The sequence below is a fragment of the Leucopleurus acutus genome (genome assembly GCF_964270905.1).
Source record: "Leucopleurus acutus genome assembly, chromosome: 15".
Taxonomy (NCBI): domain Eukaryota; kingdom Metazoa; phylum Chordata; class Mammalia; order Artiodactyla; family Delphinidae; genus Leucopleurus; species Leucopleurus acutus.
Window position 1 is genome coordinate 79630470 of NC_139157.1, and position 17117 is coordinate 79647586.

A 17117-nucleotide genomic window follows, 5' to 3' on the forward strand; every position below is an offset into this window, starting at 1 on the left:
GGGTGCAGGCCGCTGGGTTTGGAGACAAGGGCCCCGCATCACACGTCACAGGTAGAGAGCAGCAGCCTGCACAAAATACAGTGGTGCTAAAGATGTATCGCTTTACATTTGTGTCGTTTGCACAGGTTGGGAAGAATCGTCCCATAGGCACTTGCAAGGCAGAGTGAGTTTCCAAAATAAAGAAGGCGCAATGGCGGTGTGCGCACCTTCAGGCTTGCTGCATTCAGCCAGGCGGATGTGCTTTACGCTCAGCCGCTGCCGTTTGGGAAAAATCATCTTTAACTTCCCTGTTACGTTGACATCATTACCCAATTGAGCATCACATATGAGGCAATTTGCATTACGGAATTGTGAAGAAAGAGAACAAATTGCATTTGCATAATACTCAAAAATTCTCCACCTGATTTAAGTAGAAAAATGGTTTTGAGGAACTATGACAGACAGGGATAGGGAAGGTATGAGTGTCAGTGTACAGCTGGTGTGTATTGTGGGCAGGGCCTCTGGCTCACAGCATCCCTGATAGGTGCTTAGCGAATATTCGATGAGTGAATACATGAATGAATGAATCGATGAGCAGCTCAAGGTAAAAGATGTCCTTCAGGCTGCAGAGGGGACTCGAGGAAGCACTTGTCCTCTGAACGTCCCCTCTGATGTCTCCCCTTTCTGACCGCAGCCCGGAGCTCTTTCCTGGGCTCTACAAGCAGACAAGCTTCTCAACCTGGTCACACACACTTGCCTGCCTGAGCGGTGGGATGCCCATCCCTGCCCAACTACAGTGACCCTGAGCATGCAAGCTCCACCGTGGGGGACCCCAGGGCAAAGCCAGCGAGTGACCCAGGAAGCAGCTTGCAGGAGACACGCAGATGGGTTGGCCAAGTGGGGCAGAACCCTGCAGCCCCCATCAGATTCACAGGTGTGTCATCAGGTCACATGTTCGCCCATTAGCACCATCCATGAAGTCAAAGAGGCCAAAGAGGCAGGATGCCCCCCCCCCCCCCACTCCCCGCACCGTGCAGGACGCCCTCTGGCCAGGCTGGGATTGTTCTTTTCTTTGAAGGCTGCACTTGATGTCTATTTGTTCTTGATGCCACCTGATTTAAGGAAATGAAGTTCAGGAGAGTTAGGGGTGGGCAGCGGGGGCCAGAGTGAGTCCCCCCTCCTGCCTGCACACCCGGGGCTGGCGCTCCTCCACTCCCGGCCTCACCCTAGGGTGTCTCGGTTGACGCTGCTCTGTTTCCGGAGGGGGCTGTCCAGGGTTTCTCCGGATGCGCAGGTCTTGCAGCACCGACACGCCTGTGGTCTCCAGTAGCCGCAGCTGGAGGGCCGGCCACACTCGCAAGTCTCCATTCTGTTCTCCATTTTCCAGTGTGTTCTGTGGGTTCACTATGATTTCCAGCCCCAGAGGAAGCCAGGCCTGCAGCACTCTCCTGGAATCCAGCCTGTAATGTTGTTTGTCAAGCTGCCATTTACAGCTTGGCAATTTTTTCTCTACTTTGCAGAAGTATGATGTGTCTTTTCACCTTAATCGTGACCCCTGATATAGGCCTGCACGGGGAACAGGGACCCCCACATTCCAACCCAATATTCAATATCTGAGCATGAGGTAGGCCTGCAGGGGAACAGGGACCCCCATATTCCAACCCAATATTCAATATCTGAGCATGGGGTAGGCCTGCAGGGGAACAGGGACCCCCACATTCCAACCCAATATTCAATATCTGAGCATGAGGTAGGCCTGCAGGGGAACAGGGACCCCCATATTCCAACCCAGTATTTGACACCTGAGGGTGACACAGGCCTGCACAGGAACAGGGGGCCATCCCATCGCTTCCAGCTTTGCCTTTATATAGTTCCAACCCCAAATTCCCTATGTAAGCGTGATCAGTAGTACCTATGTAGAAAATAGATTTTGGTAATCTTATCCATAGTTTTCATGAGAAATCAATGACTTGAGGTAGGTTTATTCTCTCTGTCCATATATGTTAAAGTGGGAATTAAAATGTCAAACTAACCCATTTTTCTTTCATCTCCTAATTTCATAATTTATTCTCTATAAACGCATGATTTCAAGGCTTTTCATTTTTTTCTGTGTCAGAGCCTGTAGACAGGAATGTGCTCTAGATCTGCTTCCAGGGCAGGACAGTGCCTTACTCATATCTGGGGCTCCAGTCCCCGGCACAGGGGCTGGAAGGTAGGAGGCACTTCATATAAATTGAGTTAAAACTGCAGCGAATTAAGGCCCGGAGCCCGGGGAATTAGGAGAGGGGGAATGACATCGACTGCCCCCTGAGGGCTGCACCAGTGACACCCTACTCCGGTCCATTCTAAGTCAGGCACTGCACTGGGGCTTAATTTTAGTGCCATATCTGTGATACTGTGAACATTTCAATACTAATGCTGTGCAATTAAACCACTGGCCGTCTTGCCGTCTTCTTTCATCAAATTTCGTGATAATTTGCCACCAGCTCCCACTGTACGAAGTGCTGTTGCTGAGTCAGCTTTGGATCCTGCGCTCCAGAGCTGTACAGTCCGAGCCATGCCTCACTCTCCTCCGCCCCCTCTGGCTTCCGCCCCCTCCACCATCCTGGTCCTCTGGCCCTTCCGAGGCTTTTACCCTGGATGCTCCATCTGCCTGGTACGTTCTTTCCTCTAATCGCTGCACGGCGGTTTGCCCCACCTCACTGAAGTCTCTGCTAGGAGCTACGCTATCCGGTGGACCTCTCTGAACACACGATGGAAACACCCAGTTATCTATTCCTTTTTCCTGTTTTACTTTTTTTTTTTTTTTTTTTTGCGGTACGCGGGCCTCTCACTGCTGTGGCCTCTCCCGTTGCGGAGCACAGGCTCCGGACGCGCAGTCTCAGCGGCCATGGCTCACGGGCCCAGCCGCTCCGCGGCATGTGGGATCTTCCCGGACCGGGGCACGAACCCGTGTCCCCTGCATCGGCAGGCGGACTCCCAACCACTGCACCACCAGGGAAGCCCCTTCCTGCTTTACTTTTATTTTTAACACTTGACTGGTTCATTTGTTTACTCTATGTCTTCCCAACACAAATGTGCGTTCCACCATGACAGAGTTTTGCCTGCTTCGCTCATTGCTGTATCCTCAGTTTCCCCCCAAAGCCTCACGGACACTGGGAGCCACCGAAATGCTGTGGAGTAAATGAAGAAGGGAGGAGATTCACCGTCAAGCGGCTGCTGCTGAGGGAAGCCGAAGGAAGAGCCAGTTCATTCCAGGCAGAAGCAGGTGTCTGAGCAGGTTTCAAACGGTGGAAATTACTTAAACCTGGAAAGGTGGTAAGGGAAGGGCGTTCTTCCTTCTGCTGCAACCCCTCTTGGACTCTATCATTTTCTAGCAACCCTCTAGCACCACCTTGTCGCTCTCTTTCCCTCTCGGCTGAATATGCCTTTGTGGTGTCAAAGGGCACAGTGGGTCAGCATCAGTGTGGGCCTGGCTGAGGGCTGCTCATCATGTCCTGACACAGAACCGTGCAGAGCGGTTCTGTGACACACACTGGACCACCTGGTGAGACACCGGTGCTCACGTCAGAAGTGCGGAAGTTCTTCGCTTCCTTACTTGTGGATAGAGACATGGTCTTGTTCAGGCATAATTCCATTATCTTCAACTTGAACAACTCTTCCCTCTGAATCTGAAGTACTTTTCACAGAGCAACTCCCCTACTGTATTATTATCCCTCGGTTAAGATTCAGTGTAGGTGCAAACTGCTCCTGCATCTTCTTTTCAGTCATCAGCAGATTGATGAGGGTCGTTAGCCTCCATGAATCATTTTAAAGTTTATTTGCATTTGCCTTGATGAAAGACAAGCAAAGGAAAATAACGGCAGTTTTCAGTGTTGGTTGGGATATTGTGAGCGCTTTCTGCAGGAAATTACAGGGGTGTGATGAAGAGACAGGAGCACTGCTCATTCCTCAGTTCTGATCACTTCACATCTCCTACCCATGGAAGACTGAAGACCCTCGAATGGAACCTTGTCCTGACATTCTGTTATCCTGTCTTATGATGTTCATGCAAGAGCTTTAAACGTAAAGATCTCATGTAATCTTCTACATCAAATCCATATAATTTTATGCGCAAGCCTTTCTACTTTGCAAGGATGGGTAAATGTGTCTGTGGCTGATTCCCCACTCTGCCAATACTGACAGATGGGAAATGGTTAACAACCTGTCTAATTCTTCAATACCGTGTGTACAGCAATTAAAAAAAACAACAACACAAAACCCCGCGTGTAAGCACATTAGAAAAAGAAAACAAACATGGAACACATATTAATAATGTAGTTATTAGCTTTTCAGGGGGGACTCTACACTTAACAAAAGAATGCACCACAGATTTTCTTTAAATAGTAAGCTACACTAGTGCATTGAAGATATAATTAGATCTGCCTAAGTTGGATTTGTACACATTTCAGGAACTGATTCATTGTGCACAGAAACAGCAAACCCATGTTTGTTTTGCTACACGAAGCAAAACCAGCAAATATGCATAAACACTATTCAGAAGGTGCCAAACAGCTAAGATGTTTGGGAAAACCTGGATCTCTGACCATGTGTTTGAGTCTCGTCCAGATGTTTAGCACAATCCACTTGTGGTTGGGAGCCCTTCTAACACAGCAGGGCAGGGGAGAAAACACCCTGAGATACTCTCTTCTTGCTAAAACTGATAACGACATTCTTTTTACTGCTTGTGGGCGGGCAATTTTAGAAATGACCACCTTCAGTGAAAATTTTGCAAATGCTATACATCATTTTCATTAAGAGGAGAAGTCATCAGGTGAAGATTTGTCACTGGAAATATGTACAAATCATCATGTTGGACAATCTACATTTAAAGGCCAAAATGAATACTTTAAAATTAATCTGGAAGACAAGAAGATATCCAATACAAAGGAAATGCACTCCAAAACAGCACTGCTGTTAAGAAGGTGGGATATGAAATGCAGAAACATACAACCTCAGGCTCATGAAATCAAAACAAACCGAAACAAAACTTTCCACAATAGTTTAACTGGAGCTAGGAGCGCTCCCTTCACCAGCACGGTGCTCAGCTCACCTGCACAAAGCAAGCTGGGACTGTTTACCCCACAGATCGGGCTGTTGATTGTTTACAAAATCAGATTTGGAATTTTTTTTTTGCGGGGGCGGGTACGCAGGCCTCTCACTGTTGTGGCCTCTCGCGTTGCAGAGCACAGGCTCCGGACGCGCAGGCTCAGCGGCCATGGCTCACGGGCCCAGCCGCTCCGCGGCATGTGGGATCTTCCCGGACTGGGGCACAAGCCCGCGTCCCCTGCATTGGCAGGTGGACTCCCAACCACTGCGCCACCAGGGAAGCCCTGGAATTGTTGATACAAAGAACTGCTAGTGGTGTGAAGGGATACATCCATTTGTGATAACTTTGTAGATGGACTCTGTAAGAAAAAAGAAACTAACAATCTAAATGAGAGGGTCGCGGGCATCACTTGGCATATACAGAACCACAAGGAAGCCTCAGCCGGCAGAGCTTCCCTGAGCCCTGGAAACACACTGGGGAGACCCAGCGGTCTCGACTGAGGCACAGGAGGGTGCGAGGCGGCAGCCAGGCCTGGGACGCAGCCTGGCTCTTGTACAACGTGGTACGGTAAAATGGGAGGAATAATACTTACATAGCAAGGGTTTTTTTGGTTTCTTTTGTTTTAATAAGAAATCAAGGAGTCTGATATGTGAAAGGTACTTAAAAAAATGCTAGTTCCCTTACAGTTCTGAAGAATTTACAAAACCTAGGAAATCAACACCAACTTTTCACTGTCCCTGGCACTTGGGCACACGGCTTTGCATTGTCCTCTCGAGTTCATAAATTCTGTGCCCAGAGCTGAGCAAGCCGCTCTGTTAGATCCTGGGCTATCCCTCAGCAGGGCTCCACCCAGCCAGCTGACACTGAGGGAAGAGCTTTGAAAGCCATGAGCATGATCATCAGATGCATTTACCAGAAAACTACAAGAGTAGAAATCTGTTTCCTTATTCACCCAACATAAGAGGTTATTGTGCACATGAGCCATGCACTGAATGCGTGCCAATGAGTCACTTCTGGTTAGATGGACACGCCTGTGTGAAGAGCTGCCGTAATTTACAGTGTTTGTGGTGAGATACTTGTTTTCTATTGCAAAAGTACGATATGATCTCAAATGCAGCCTTTTCAAATACCCCCGGTTCACTGCCCTTGTGCCCCCATTAGGTTCCACTGTATATGGAAGAGCCAGTGACTGTAATATTTGATGCATTCTCTGTGCTGAGCCCAGGGCTAAGCACTGGGATTTAATCCTCACAACTTTATGAAGTAGCAGATATTACTACCCACTTTTAACAGATGAGAAAACCAAGACACAGAGAAGTGGTTTCCTGAACTCACTAGCAGGGGGAGTGCAGTTCTGGATGAGAACGATGAGAGTCTCCCCTTGGGGTGGGGGACAGAAAGCGGAGGACTCCGTGGGGACCCCAGGAGGTGAGGAGGCACCTGCCCCTAACATGCTGGTGCGCTCAAGGAAACAAGTGGAAAGCGCGAGTGTCAAGGAGGTGAGTACCCTGGAAGCTTGTCCAGGGGCCGGTCTGCCTAAAGGCGCTCCCTGTCGGAAGCGTGGGTGTCTTCTAATTGCCAGAAATAGAATGAGTTAGAATGTGGGAATATCTTTTAAAATGTTTAAAAAACCCCCAAATGGACAGACTTATGAAAACATATGCAACTGTGATATGTGATTTACATATAAGTCTTCAAAATTTACACCTGTGCTGTATTTGTGACCAAAAGTGACTTTACTGTAAATTGCTGCAGACATTTAAAAGCCATTCCTATTACTATTGGATGGCAATTCTTTAGATATGCTTCATCTTGGGAACTAAAGACAATGCGGGTCAGAATTGTGTTCTATGTATTCTGTTTGGTTAAATTCAGAGGATAAACAGACTTTGAAATCAGATTAACTGTTTCAAAAACACATGGTAAAAGAATAAATACAACAGTCCCTAAATAATTAAGATTTCTCTTGGCTTTTTCCAGTATTCTACAACTGATTGAACTTTTATAATTAACTATATGAACTGATAGTGAAAAGAATTAAAATACACATGCTTTTCCAGTTTATTACTAAATAAGAAAAAGAAAAAAAACAAAGGCTATACTTGATCTTTTTTTGTCCAAATAAAACACAACAGTCTTTGGAGAAAACACTGATGAAAAGAGTAACATCAGTAAAACCTTAGACCCGCAACACAGTCCAAATATTTTTAGGTAGGTTTTAAGATTACACTTTGGTTTAAAACATACACCTCGACAATTTATCACTATAGCACAAAAATAGGAGGATATGCAAACTCTCTCCCTACAGAAAGCCATGTAGCAACGGCTTTCAGAGACCATCCATCTGCAGCACTTATTACACTGCTTAATACAAAGGCCTCACTTGCATAAAAGGACTGGTTTCTACTTTGCTAAATCTAAAGGCATTCAAGACTGAGGGATACTCCTACATTGTTGGTAGGAATGTAAATTGGTACTGCCAATTTATGGAGGTTCCTTAAAAAACTAAAAATAGAGCTACCATATGATCCAGCAATCCCACTCCTGGGCATATATCTGGGGAAAACTCTATTTTGAAAAGACACATGCACCCCAATGTTCACAGCAGCACTATACACAATAGCCAAGACATGGAAGCAACCTAAATGTCCATCGACAGATGAATGGATAAAGAAGATGTGGTACATATATACAATGGGATATTACGCAGCCATAAAAAAGAATGAAATAATGCCATTAGCAGCAACATGGATGGACCTAGAGATTATCATGTTAAGTGAAGTAAACCAGAAAAAGATAAGAAACATATGATAGTGCTTATATGTGGAATCTAAGAAATGATACAAATGAACTTATTTACAAAACAGAAACAAACTCACAGACACAGAAAACCAAACTTATGGTTACCAAAGGGGAAGGAGGGGTGAGGGATAAATTAGGAGTTTGAGATTAACCTATACATACTACTATATATAAAATAGATAGACAACAAGGTCCTACTGTATAGCACAGGGAACTATACTCAATATCCTATAATAAACCATAATGAAAAAGTATATACATATATATATATATCTGAATCATTTTGCTGCACACCTGAAACTAACACAACATTGCAAATCAACTGTACTTCAATTAAAAAATATACAAATAAATATCAAAATTATTATGTTGAGTAAAAGAAGCCAAACACAAGACTATCTCTATGATATCTAATTCTTTCACTCAACATAATGATGTATATAATTATCATATATATGACATATATGAAATATATATGATATATACAGTGGTACTTTTGTTTCAGTAGCCCTAAGAAACTAATACACACGACAATATGTGTTTCTCAAAACTCATGAAACTATACACTTAAAATGGGTGATGCTTATTCTATGTAAACTGTTATCTCAATAGACCTGATTAAAAACAAGGGCATTAGAGGAAAAAAAAAGACTGAGGGGTAAAAGAAGACTGAGGGGTAAAAGAAGACTTACAGATGGCCAACAGGTATATGAAACGAACTCAACATCACTAATCATCAGGGAAACGCAAATCAGTACCACAATAAGATATCACCTCACACCTGTTAGAATGGCTATTATTAAAAAGTGAGAGAGAAGTGTTGGCCAGAATGTGGAGAAAAGGGAACCCTCCTACACTGTTAGTGGGAATGTAAATTGGTGCAGCCACTATGGAGAACAGTATGGAGGTTCCTCAAAATATAAAAAATAAAACTACCATATGATCCTGCGATCCCACTCCTGGGCAAACATCCCTAGAAAACTATAATTCGAAAAGCTGCACGCATGCCGATGTTCACAGCAGCACTATTTACAGTAGATAAGACATGGAGACAATCTAAGTGTCCACCGACAGATGAAGGGGTAAAGAAGATGTGATGTGATATATATATCACACACACATTGGAATAATATTCAGCCATAAAAAGAACAAAATCTAGCCATTTGTGACAACATGGATGGCTCTTGAGGGCATTATGTTTAGTGAAATAAGTGAGACAGCGAAAGACAAATACTGTATGATTTCACTTATGTGGGACCCCTGAACTCGCAGTAGATTGGTGGTTGTGCAGGTGTGGGTGGAGGAAATGGGTGAAGGTGGTCAAAGTGTACAAGCTCCCAGTTATAAGACAAATGAGTTCTGAGGATCTAATGTGCAGCATGGTGCCTATAGCTAACAGTACTGAACTGTCCACTTGACCATTTTGCTAAAAGAGTAGATCTTAGGAGTTCTCACCACACACACACACACACACACCACACACACAATGGCAACCATGTGAGGTGATGAACTGTTAACTAACTTCACTGTGGTAGTCATTTTGCAATATGTATGTATATAAAATTGTCACGTTACACACTTTAACTTTCACAATATCATATGTCAATTATATCTCAATAAAGCTGGCAAAATAAAAAAGATGAGCGATGTGTAAAACGTCTACATTTTTATCTGCTCACATGCACTCTAGTTACTGAACTCTGGTCAGTTGTCCACTGCTCAGGAAGTTTTAAAAATCATGATATTAACCAGCTTTTGGCTTTTGAATAATGTGAGTTTCTCTGGATTATTTAGAAACTCATAAGCAGTGACTGAATTTATATTTCAGAGATTTGGAGGATGTAAACCTCATATTTTGGATTCTTGACCTGGTTATAAAAGAAACCTTTCTACAAGATTCTTAATGCTTGATTTACTCATAATATATACCATTGGTCATGCAGTAAATCCAGTTTTTCATGCTCCCAGGTCTAAAAATCAGATTTATATTTTCGATCTAAAATTCCTAGCTGTAGTTCTGTATATGTACCCCAAAGCCAGCTCTGCCTTAGACCTTGGCTCAGACTATTTGTTGTTATCAAAGGGGTGCATGAGGCTAAAAGCCCACTTGCTACCCGAATGGAACCTTGTAAATGGAACAAATCCCCAGTGGGCTCTTCGGTCTATCTGTTTTCTATCTTGGGTTTCAACATAGTAACCTTGACATTAGCAATATACCGCTGAGCACGATTTGTATGGAGACGAATTGGGACAGATTTGTTCCAGGTTCAAAAGTGATTTCTCCCTGTCACAGGGCAGAGACTTGATGAAGTCTTGGCACTCTAAGCACAAACCAGCCTCTGCGAGCACAGGGGAAAGAGCAGCTGCCCAGGTTGTATGGGCTCACATCCTTCACTTCCCACCTTCAAGGTAAGAATACTTTTCTTGTATTAAATGCTCGCTGCTGTGCATAACCAATTTCTATTTATTAAGGCACATGGCCATCTTACCCCACCCACTCGGTCTCTCTTTTCCTCTCTAGTCAAGCAGGTTTTATGGAAAAAAGTGAGTTGTTCCAATTTATAGTTCATTCAGACAGTCCTGAGACTGTCAAGTTTGATTTTTGGGGCCGAGTGAGTGGGTCAAAATGGAGGTGAATGAACCAAACTTTCAATCAGATGTGATTTGAGTATACAGCGCTATAGTTCAGTTGTAATAGAAAGTATAAGAGTTTAAAAGGCCCAGAATAATTCAGACTAAAATATCTTGGGGTATTTTTCCATTTTAAAATGAACTGAGCAATTCTCTGTGGTTGAGGATTGACAGCATAATGGAAACCGAGCAAACTGCAGAACTTCTCACCAGGTAACTTCATTAGCAGCAAAATTCATAATGCAGTCTGCTGGCTGAAAAGAGCATGAAGCCTTCTGTTTTCTTAGGAGGTGCCTGCCATATGCTCATGGTTCTTGGCCGACTATACATAGTTACTGCTAAATTGTGGTTATTGGAAAACACTCTCTACCCTGTAACTTTTAGCAATATTGTAAGAGACCTCAGAGATGCTGATTCTTCTTGTAATTTATTACCATAGAGAAACATAATTAAACCTGCTTCCAAGTATTGCCTTCTACTTACGATGCAACTATAACACATGATACTGCTAAGTAACAGCAATCTAGAATATTTCTATGTATTCTTGGGGATTGACTAAAGGTTAAAACGGCAGGCAAATGTTTCAGTGACCTTTGAAACTTTTACACTTCACAGAAACTCTCTTTTTTCTAGAGATAACTTTTCGTGGGACAAAATGCATTGCATAAATATTATAGACAATTCTTGTATTATGTAAACTTTATGTACATTTTTGTTCATATGTTTCACTTACCAGAATCAAGAGGCAACTTGAGGCCAACTTTGTGTGCTCGGGGATGGTGGAAAACACTGACAAAATCAAGCAACCAAAGACAAGGAGAAAACTGTAAAACAACAGAAAAAGAGAAATTTGATGAGAAACTTGCCTTAGCATGACAGACTTAAGTTCTTATTTCTAATGGCTAAAGCACCAGATCCATTTGAATTGGCACTGATTAAATCATAACAGCCCTAAAAGGGACTAGCCATTTTGAATATCAAAATACAATGTGATGTCCAGTGCAAATGGGGCTCCTTTGCAACTTTACTGATGAGAAGGATGAATGTGTGTGTGCATGTGTATGTATGCGTGTGTGTTGCGTGCTGTACTTAAATGTCCACAGCTAAGAATCTGCAAATTTCCTATAAAGGGCTTTCCCAAGCAGGGGTCCTGAAAGGCCCAGATGTGTTTTGTTCTCCTGTTTGGGACCATAAGTGGTAGCTGCTCTCCTGTCAAAGGAGCAGACCCATGCCCCCGTTTGGCAGCTTTGGTGAACTGTCAACGGTTCTAAGTGCTTACTAAGCCACTGGCTCCTTTTCAGAGTCTAATGTTGTTCCTGGTTTCTCATCTGCCATTTCGTTATAGTAATAATAAGAATAGAAAATGACTTCCTCTGCTACCCATGTGCTTTCCATTCCCTTCCGGTCAAACCCCTAGAGAAATGCCCCCAGCCCTACTTGTGCTGCAGTGACAGAGAGCATTTTCTACTAGTCCATCTACAGACATTTTTATTTATAGAAATACGGAACTTCTGGAGTCCGGTGGGGGGGTGGAGCCGAGTTCCCAAAGTAAACGTCTAATAAAAAGGGCAGGCTCAGTTTTAAAGTTGAAGTTACTTATCCTGGAATTCAAAAAAAAAAAAAAAAAACCCCAATATCTGAGCTATTTTCCCTAAAAGTCACATTTCTTACTTTTACTCACATCGTACCCATCTCACCTTTTACTCTACAATCTCCTGTAAAACATCAGCTCTGTGTTCTTTAGTACAGCTGGCCTCTGCCTCCTCTTGACCTGCCCTGATGAATTTGCACGTCTTTCTACCACCAAGGGCTGATAGCCAGGGATTGGTGACTTATGGCCCGGGGACAAATCTGGCCAATAAAGTGGTTTTTTTTTTTTTTTTTTTTCGGTACGCGGGCCTCTCACCGTTGTGGCCTCTCCCGTTGCGGAGCATGGGCTCCGGACGCGCAGGCTCATTGGCCATGGCTCACGCGCCCAGCCGCTCCGCGGCATGTGGGATCTTCCCGGACCGGGGCACGAAACCGCGTCCCTTGCATCGGCAGGCGGACTCTCAACCACTGCGCCACCAGGGAAGTCCAAGACCAATAAAGTTTTATTGGCACACAGCCACACCCATTAACCTGTGTATTCCCTATGGCTGCGCTCACACAAGAACTGCAGAACTGAGACTTGTGCTCTAAGCACAAGACTGAAATATTTACTCTCTGGCCTTTAGAGGAAAGTTTGCTGACTCCTGATTGATACCATGTATTCCTTATTTCTTTATATCTATTTCAGCACAGAACCCGAAGTGGGTATGCTGATAATTACTCACATTCGGAGGTTTCGTATAAGCGAGATACTGAGCTAAGCCCCTTTCACATGCACTATCCACATTATCCTCTCAAATGTATGCAGTAGAAATCTCATTGTTCCCATTTTGCAGATACGGAAACTGAGAATTAAGAACATATTGTGACTCATCCCTGGCTGCTTGGCAGGAAGAGGGGTTCAAGCACTGTTGTCCTTGAGTTGCCACATGGTGTCGCTGAGGAGCACAGAGGAGGACGGCAGTGATGTTCTTGGCTCAGCAAGACTTCTGGGGGTACTTCTCTATCTCTTCCAACTGAGAGGGAGGTAGTTATTCTGAACAGCAGAAGCCTTCAGGAGGAAGGACTCTACTAGGGAGAAAACCTGGTACGTGAGTTAATAACAACTCATCATACTTTTGTCCCATGTACCTGATGATTCAGGATTGTTTGGACTATATTTTAAATTGGCCCTAGCAGACTGGGAATTGTAAACTAGACATCAAATTCCAGCGCACCTACAGACCCCCGAACTACTCACGAGAAAGTGAAATCCAGGGATCACTGAGGGAGTTTGGAGGATGACGTGGCATCAAGTAAAGAGTGACAGATGTTTGCCTCCAGTGAGGGGCTGTTATCTGTAGACGCCTCCTGAGTCCAGGTTCAGCAGAAAACATTCAGAGAAGCAAGCAGGGGATGACTCAGTCACTAAGACACCTTCTTCCAAGGGCATCCCAATGGCAGCCTCATGATCTCTGTGTTTGCTCAAAACAGACCTACAGGGGCTTCCCTGGTGGCACAGTGGTTGAGAGTCTGCCTGCTAATGTAGGGGACACGGGTTCGAGCCCTAGTCTGGGAGGATCCCACATGCCGTGGAGCAACTGGGCCTGTGAGCCACAACTACTGAGCCTGCACGTCTGGAGCCTGTGCTCCGCAACAAGAGAGGCTGTGATGGTGAGAGGCCCGTGCACCGTGATGAAGAGTGGCCCCTGCTCGCCACAATTGGAGAAAGCCCTCGCACAGAAACGAAGACCCAACACAGCCCTAAATAAATAAATTAATTTTAAAAAAGTAAATCCTATTTAAAAACAAAAAGCAAAAACAAAATAACCCAAAAAGACCTACATCACGAGCCCTTTTGCTAGCGGCTTCTTCATTAACTGCTGGGTGTTGCTTAATCTTTTCCCTTCATGTCACTACTTTGACCATTTTCTTCCTTGAGCTGATCTTACCCTCCCCTTTCTGATAAGAGTAGTTTCTGTGCTAGAATTCTGTTATTTCTATGGGGACCCACCTGACTACAGCAAGCCAAATACCTGCACTGCCCTGGCTGCCTGAGGGGCTTTGATGAACAAATGCATTCATTAATGAATTCCTTCCTTTCCTCAACCATTCATCCACTTGTCCAATCAGCAAATATTGATTAAGCATATAATACCAGGCTGAGCCACAGGGATATAACAATAAATAAGATTTTCTTTTCTTGCCTTCTCAGAGTTCAGGATCTGTTGAGGCATACAGGGTAGTAAACAGATGTAAAAAGAAAATTAAAGTTCTGCGTGATGATTCCAAGGACAGGGAAGGTACAGGGGACGCCAGGAGCACACAAGAGGGGAGGGATTAGGCAGGACTGGTTACTTCGCTTGTGGAGTTGAGTGCAAAGTGAAAACGTGAGGGCCCTTTGTTTAAAAAGTATTAAGAATTTCAAGATGGTGACAGCAGAGCATGACACCAAGTGTGGCACCTTTCAAAGTTCTGGGTTCCATAGGACTGCACAGGTAGAATGTCCACGAAGCCCAACTTGGGGTTTGGGAAGACTTCCTGAAGCACGTATGGACCAAAATGAGCCCTGAAGGCCCAGGAGGAGTTGGTCAGCACAATGGCTGGGTGGCTGGGGAGAAGGACACTCTAGGCCATTCACCCGTGTGGGTGAAGGCCAGGTGCAAGTACAGTGTCACCAAAATTCACTAAGTAATCAACAGGGTAGAGTGAGTGAACACCTGCTAGCTAGCTTATCCTCTGGTGGTTCATGAAAAACGTAAGGCAGGTCATTCCTGCAAGTTCATTTTTTACATAGGAATCATCTTGGTTCCACTGAAAACATGTCCGCAAAAGATGTCATGCCAAGCACAACCGAGGGACGAGCTAAATCAAAACAGCCCCTACCTGTAAGGAACCAGTGCCGTGTGTGAGGTGAACACACAGGGTCATCACAAAGGGTAGAGACAGACGTGCTAGGAGAAATGCCCCAGTGCCTGAAAGTGGGGAGGGGTTCTCTTCAGTTGGGAATCATGGAAGCACATCAAGACAATCTCCAAATATGGGTGTTGCTGGAGCTGGTCTTTGAAGGAACGGTTGGGTTTCAACAAGAGAAGTTTCTGGAGAAACACATTCCAGAAAGAGGGTATCACAGGAGAAAGGCAACATGGCAGAATATGAATGAGATAAAGTATTTGCTCCCTGTTTCATGGAACAAAAAGTTATCGAGCTTAACTGTAGCATAGGATGAGACAGGTGGCTGAATTGGGAGTCTGGGGCCATGGTGGGTAAGTCAGGGTCTGTCCTTAGTTCAGGAGACAGTGGGAACCACTGAACATTTTTGAACAGGAAGCTAATATCATCAGAGTTGCTCTGCGGGAAAATAAGTCGGCAGGCATGTGTGTTAGGATGTCTCTGAGTACCTGAGAAGCAGGGTTGGGAGTGATGGTGACCAGGTTACATTGTGAACTCACTGGCAGAAATGAGGGTAGGACAGAGAGGCAGACTGGATGCTGTGAACACAGGAGCTTCCTGACTTGGTAACTCTTGGGCTCAGTGGTAGAGGCTGGGAAGGGAGGGGGTGCTGAGAAGCCTGAGGTGTCTGTCCATAGTTATTGGTGATGCTCTTAACAAGCCAGGAGAGGAAAAGTCAGGAGAGTGAGGAGGAAAAACCGATTTTGAGGAGAAGAGGACAAATCCAGTCTTGGACATCCACGTGGAATTGTGCGTCTGAAACTTGGGCGCAAAGTCTGGCTGGAATATGGAAGTGCTTTTCTCCTGGAGGAAGTGAATGTGTAGACCGAGCATAGAAGAAAGTGCAGACGGAGCACAGAAGGTTTGGGTAAGTGGCATGAAGGATATCTGGGGACACTTCCTCATCTTGGAGAGTGACACCATGGAGAAGGACGGACTCATGCTGCTGTGAAGTGGCTCTTGGTGGCCCTGTCAGAGACAGACTCCCTGGCTGGAGAAGCACTGGGCTGACAGCGTCATCTCTGAGGGGACAGCCTGCACCGCTGGGTCTGAGTGTGGCTCTGCTGATCTCCCTGCTCCTGAGGGGCCCACACCTGTGTGCATGCTCTCAATGCCCCCTCTCCACCTGTCTGTGGGCTGAACAGAAGTGGGAGCAGAGGCAACAATCACTGGACAAGGGGTGTCTTAATCCAGGGCCCACGGGCCTCCAAGAGGTCTGCGGATAGAATTTTGAGGGGCTGTGAAAGCGGATGGGGAAAAATTACATCTTTGTCACGAACCATGGCAAAAACCATGATGGCGTCAGCAGGACGCATGACTGTCACTCTGAGAAATCACCGATATTTTCATATACCATTTTACAGCTGTAGATGAAACAGTTTGTTTCATCTTAAATATTGATTTTGCCACATCACTGTTGCAAGATTATGGTAGTTCTTAGACCCACTTCTGGGAGTTGTTTTTTTAACGCATTAATAAAGAAGCACATGTATTACTATATCAGAAACTTTTAAAATATTTTAACAATAGCATTTCGATATAATTTTTTTCTTTTGTAATCTCCTGTATTTTATGCATTTAAAAACATTATGCAGAGGAATGGTTCACAGGCTTTACCAGACTGATGATGGGTCCATGGCTCACAAAAAATTAGAAGCCTGTGGTGGGAGATATCTGAGGAGGCCAGGGGCTGGGAGCTGCAAAATGGCCTGTTTGGTGGAGGTCACCAACTTAGGTCAGGTTTTTTTTTTTTTTTCCGATCCTAGAGCATTTTAGATATTTATTTCCGTATATTTAATCCTAATTGTTTATCTTCCCCCTAGAGGTAGGTTTTAAAATAATTTTGAAAAAATATGAATATTCTTTCTTTTATACATTAATCCTGAGATATCACAAAATCTGTATTCCTGCAAAATTATTCTGTAACAGCTACTGGCTTTTATTTTGCCTGAAGCAATCATTTATATTTCATTTCTGAGGAAATTCACTTTGATGTAGACCTTTCGTCCTTTAGAAAGCAGAGATTATTCTAAGAGGAGAAGAAGGGCATTTATGATGCAAAATACTATCAGTTCAAAACCTTCTATGTTTATTC

The 17117-nt window shown here is 44.4% G+C and overlaps 1 protein-coding gene across 1 annotated transcript in view; it reads right to left on the reverse strand.

Moving 5' to 3' along the window:
* The window catches only part of KCNQ5 (potassium voltage-gated channel subfamily Q member 5), a gene marked incomplete at both ends in the record, with an annotated part of 573038 nt that overhangs the window by 182387 nt on the left and 373534 nt on the right, over positions 1-17117 (reverse strand). Inside the window, one exon of the mRNA XM_082855769.1 lies at positions 11235-11325. Coding sequence (XP_082711895.1) covers positions 11235-11325 — 91 coding nt within the window. The remainder of the gene's footprint in view (positions 1-11234; positions 11326-17117) is intronic.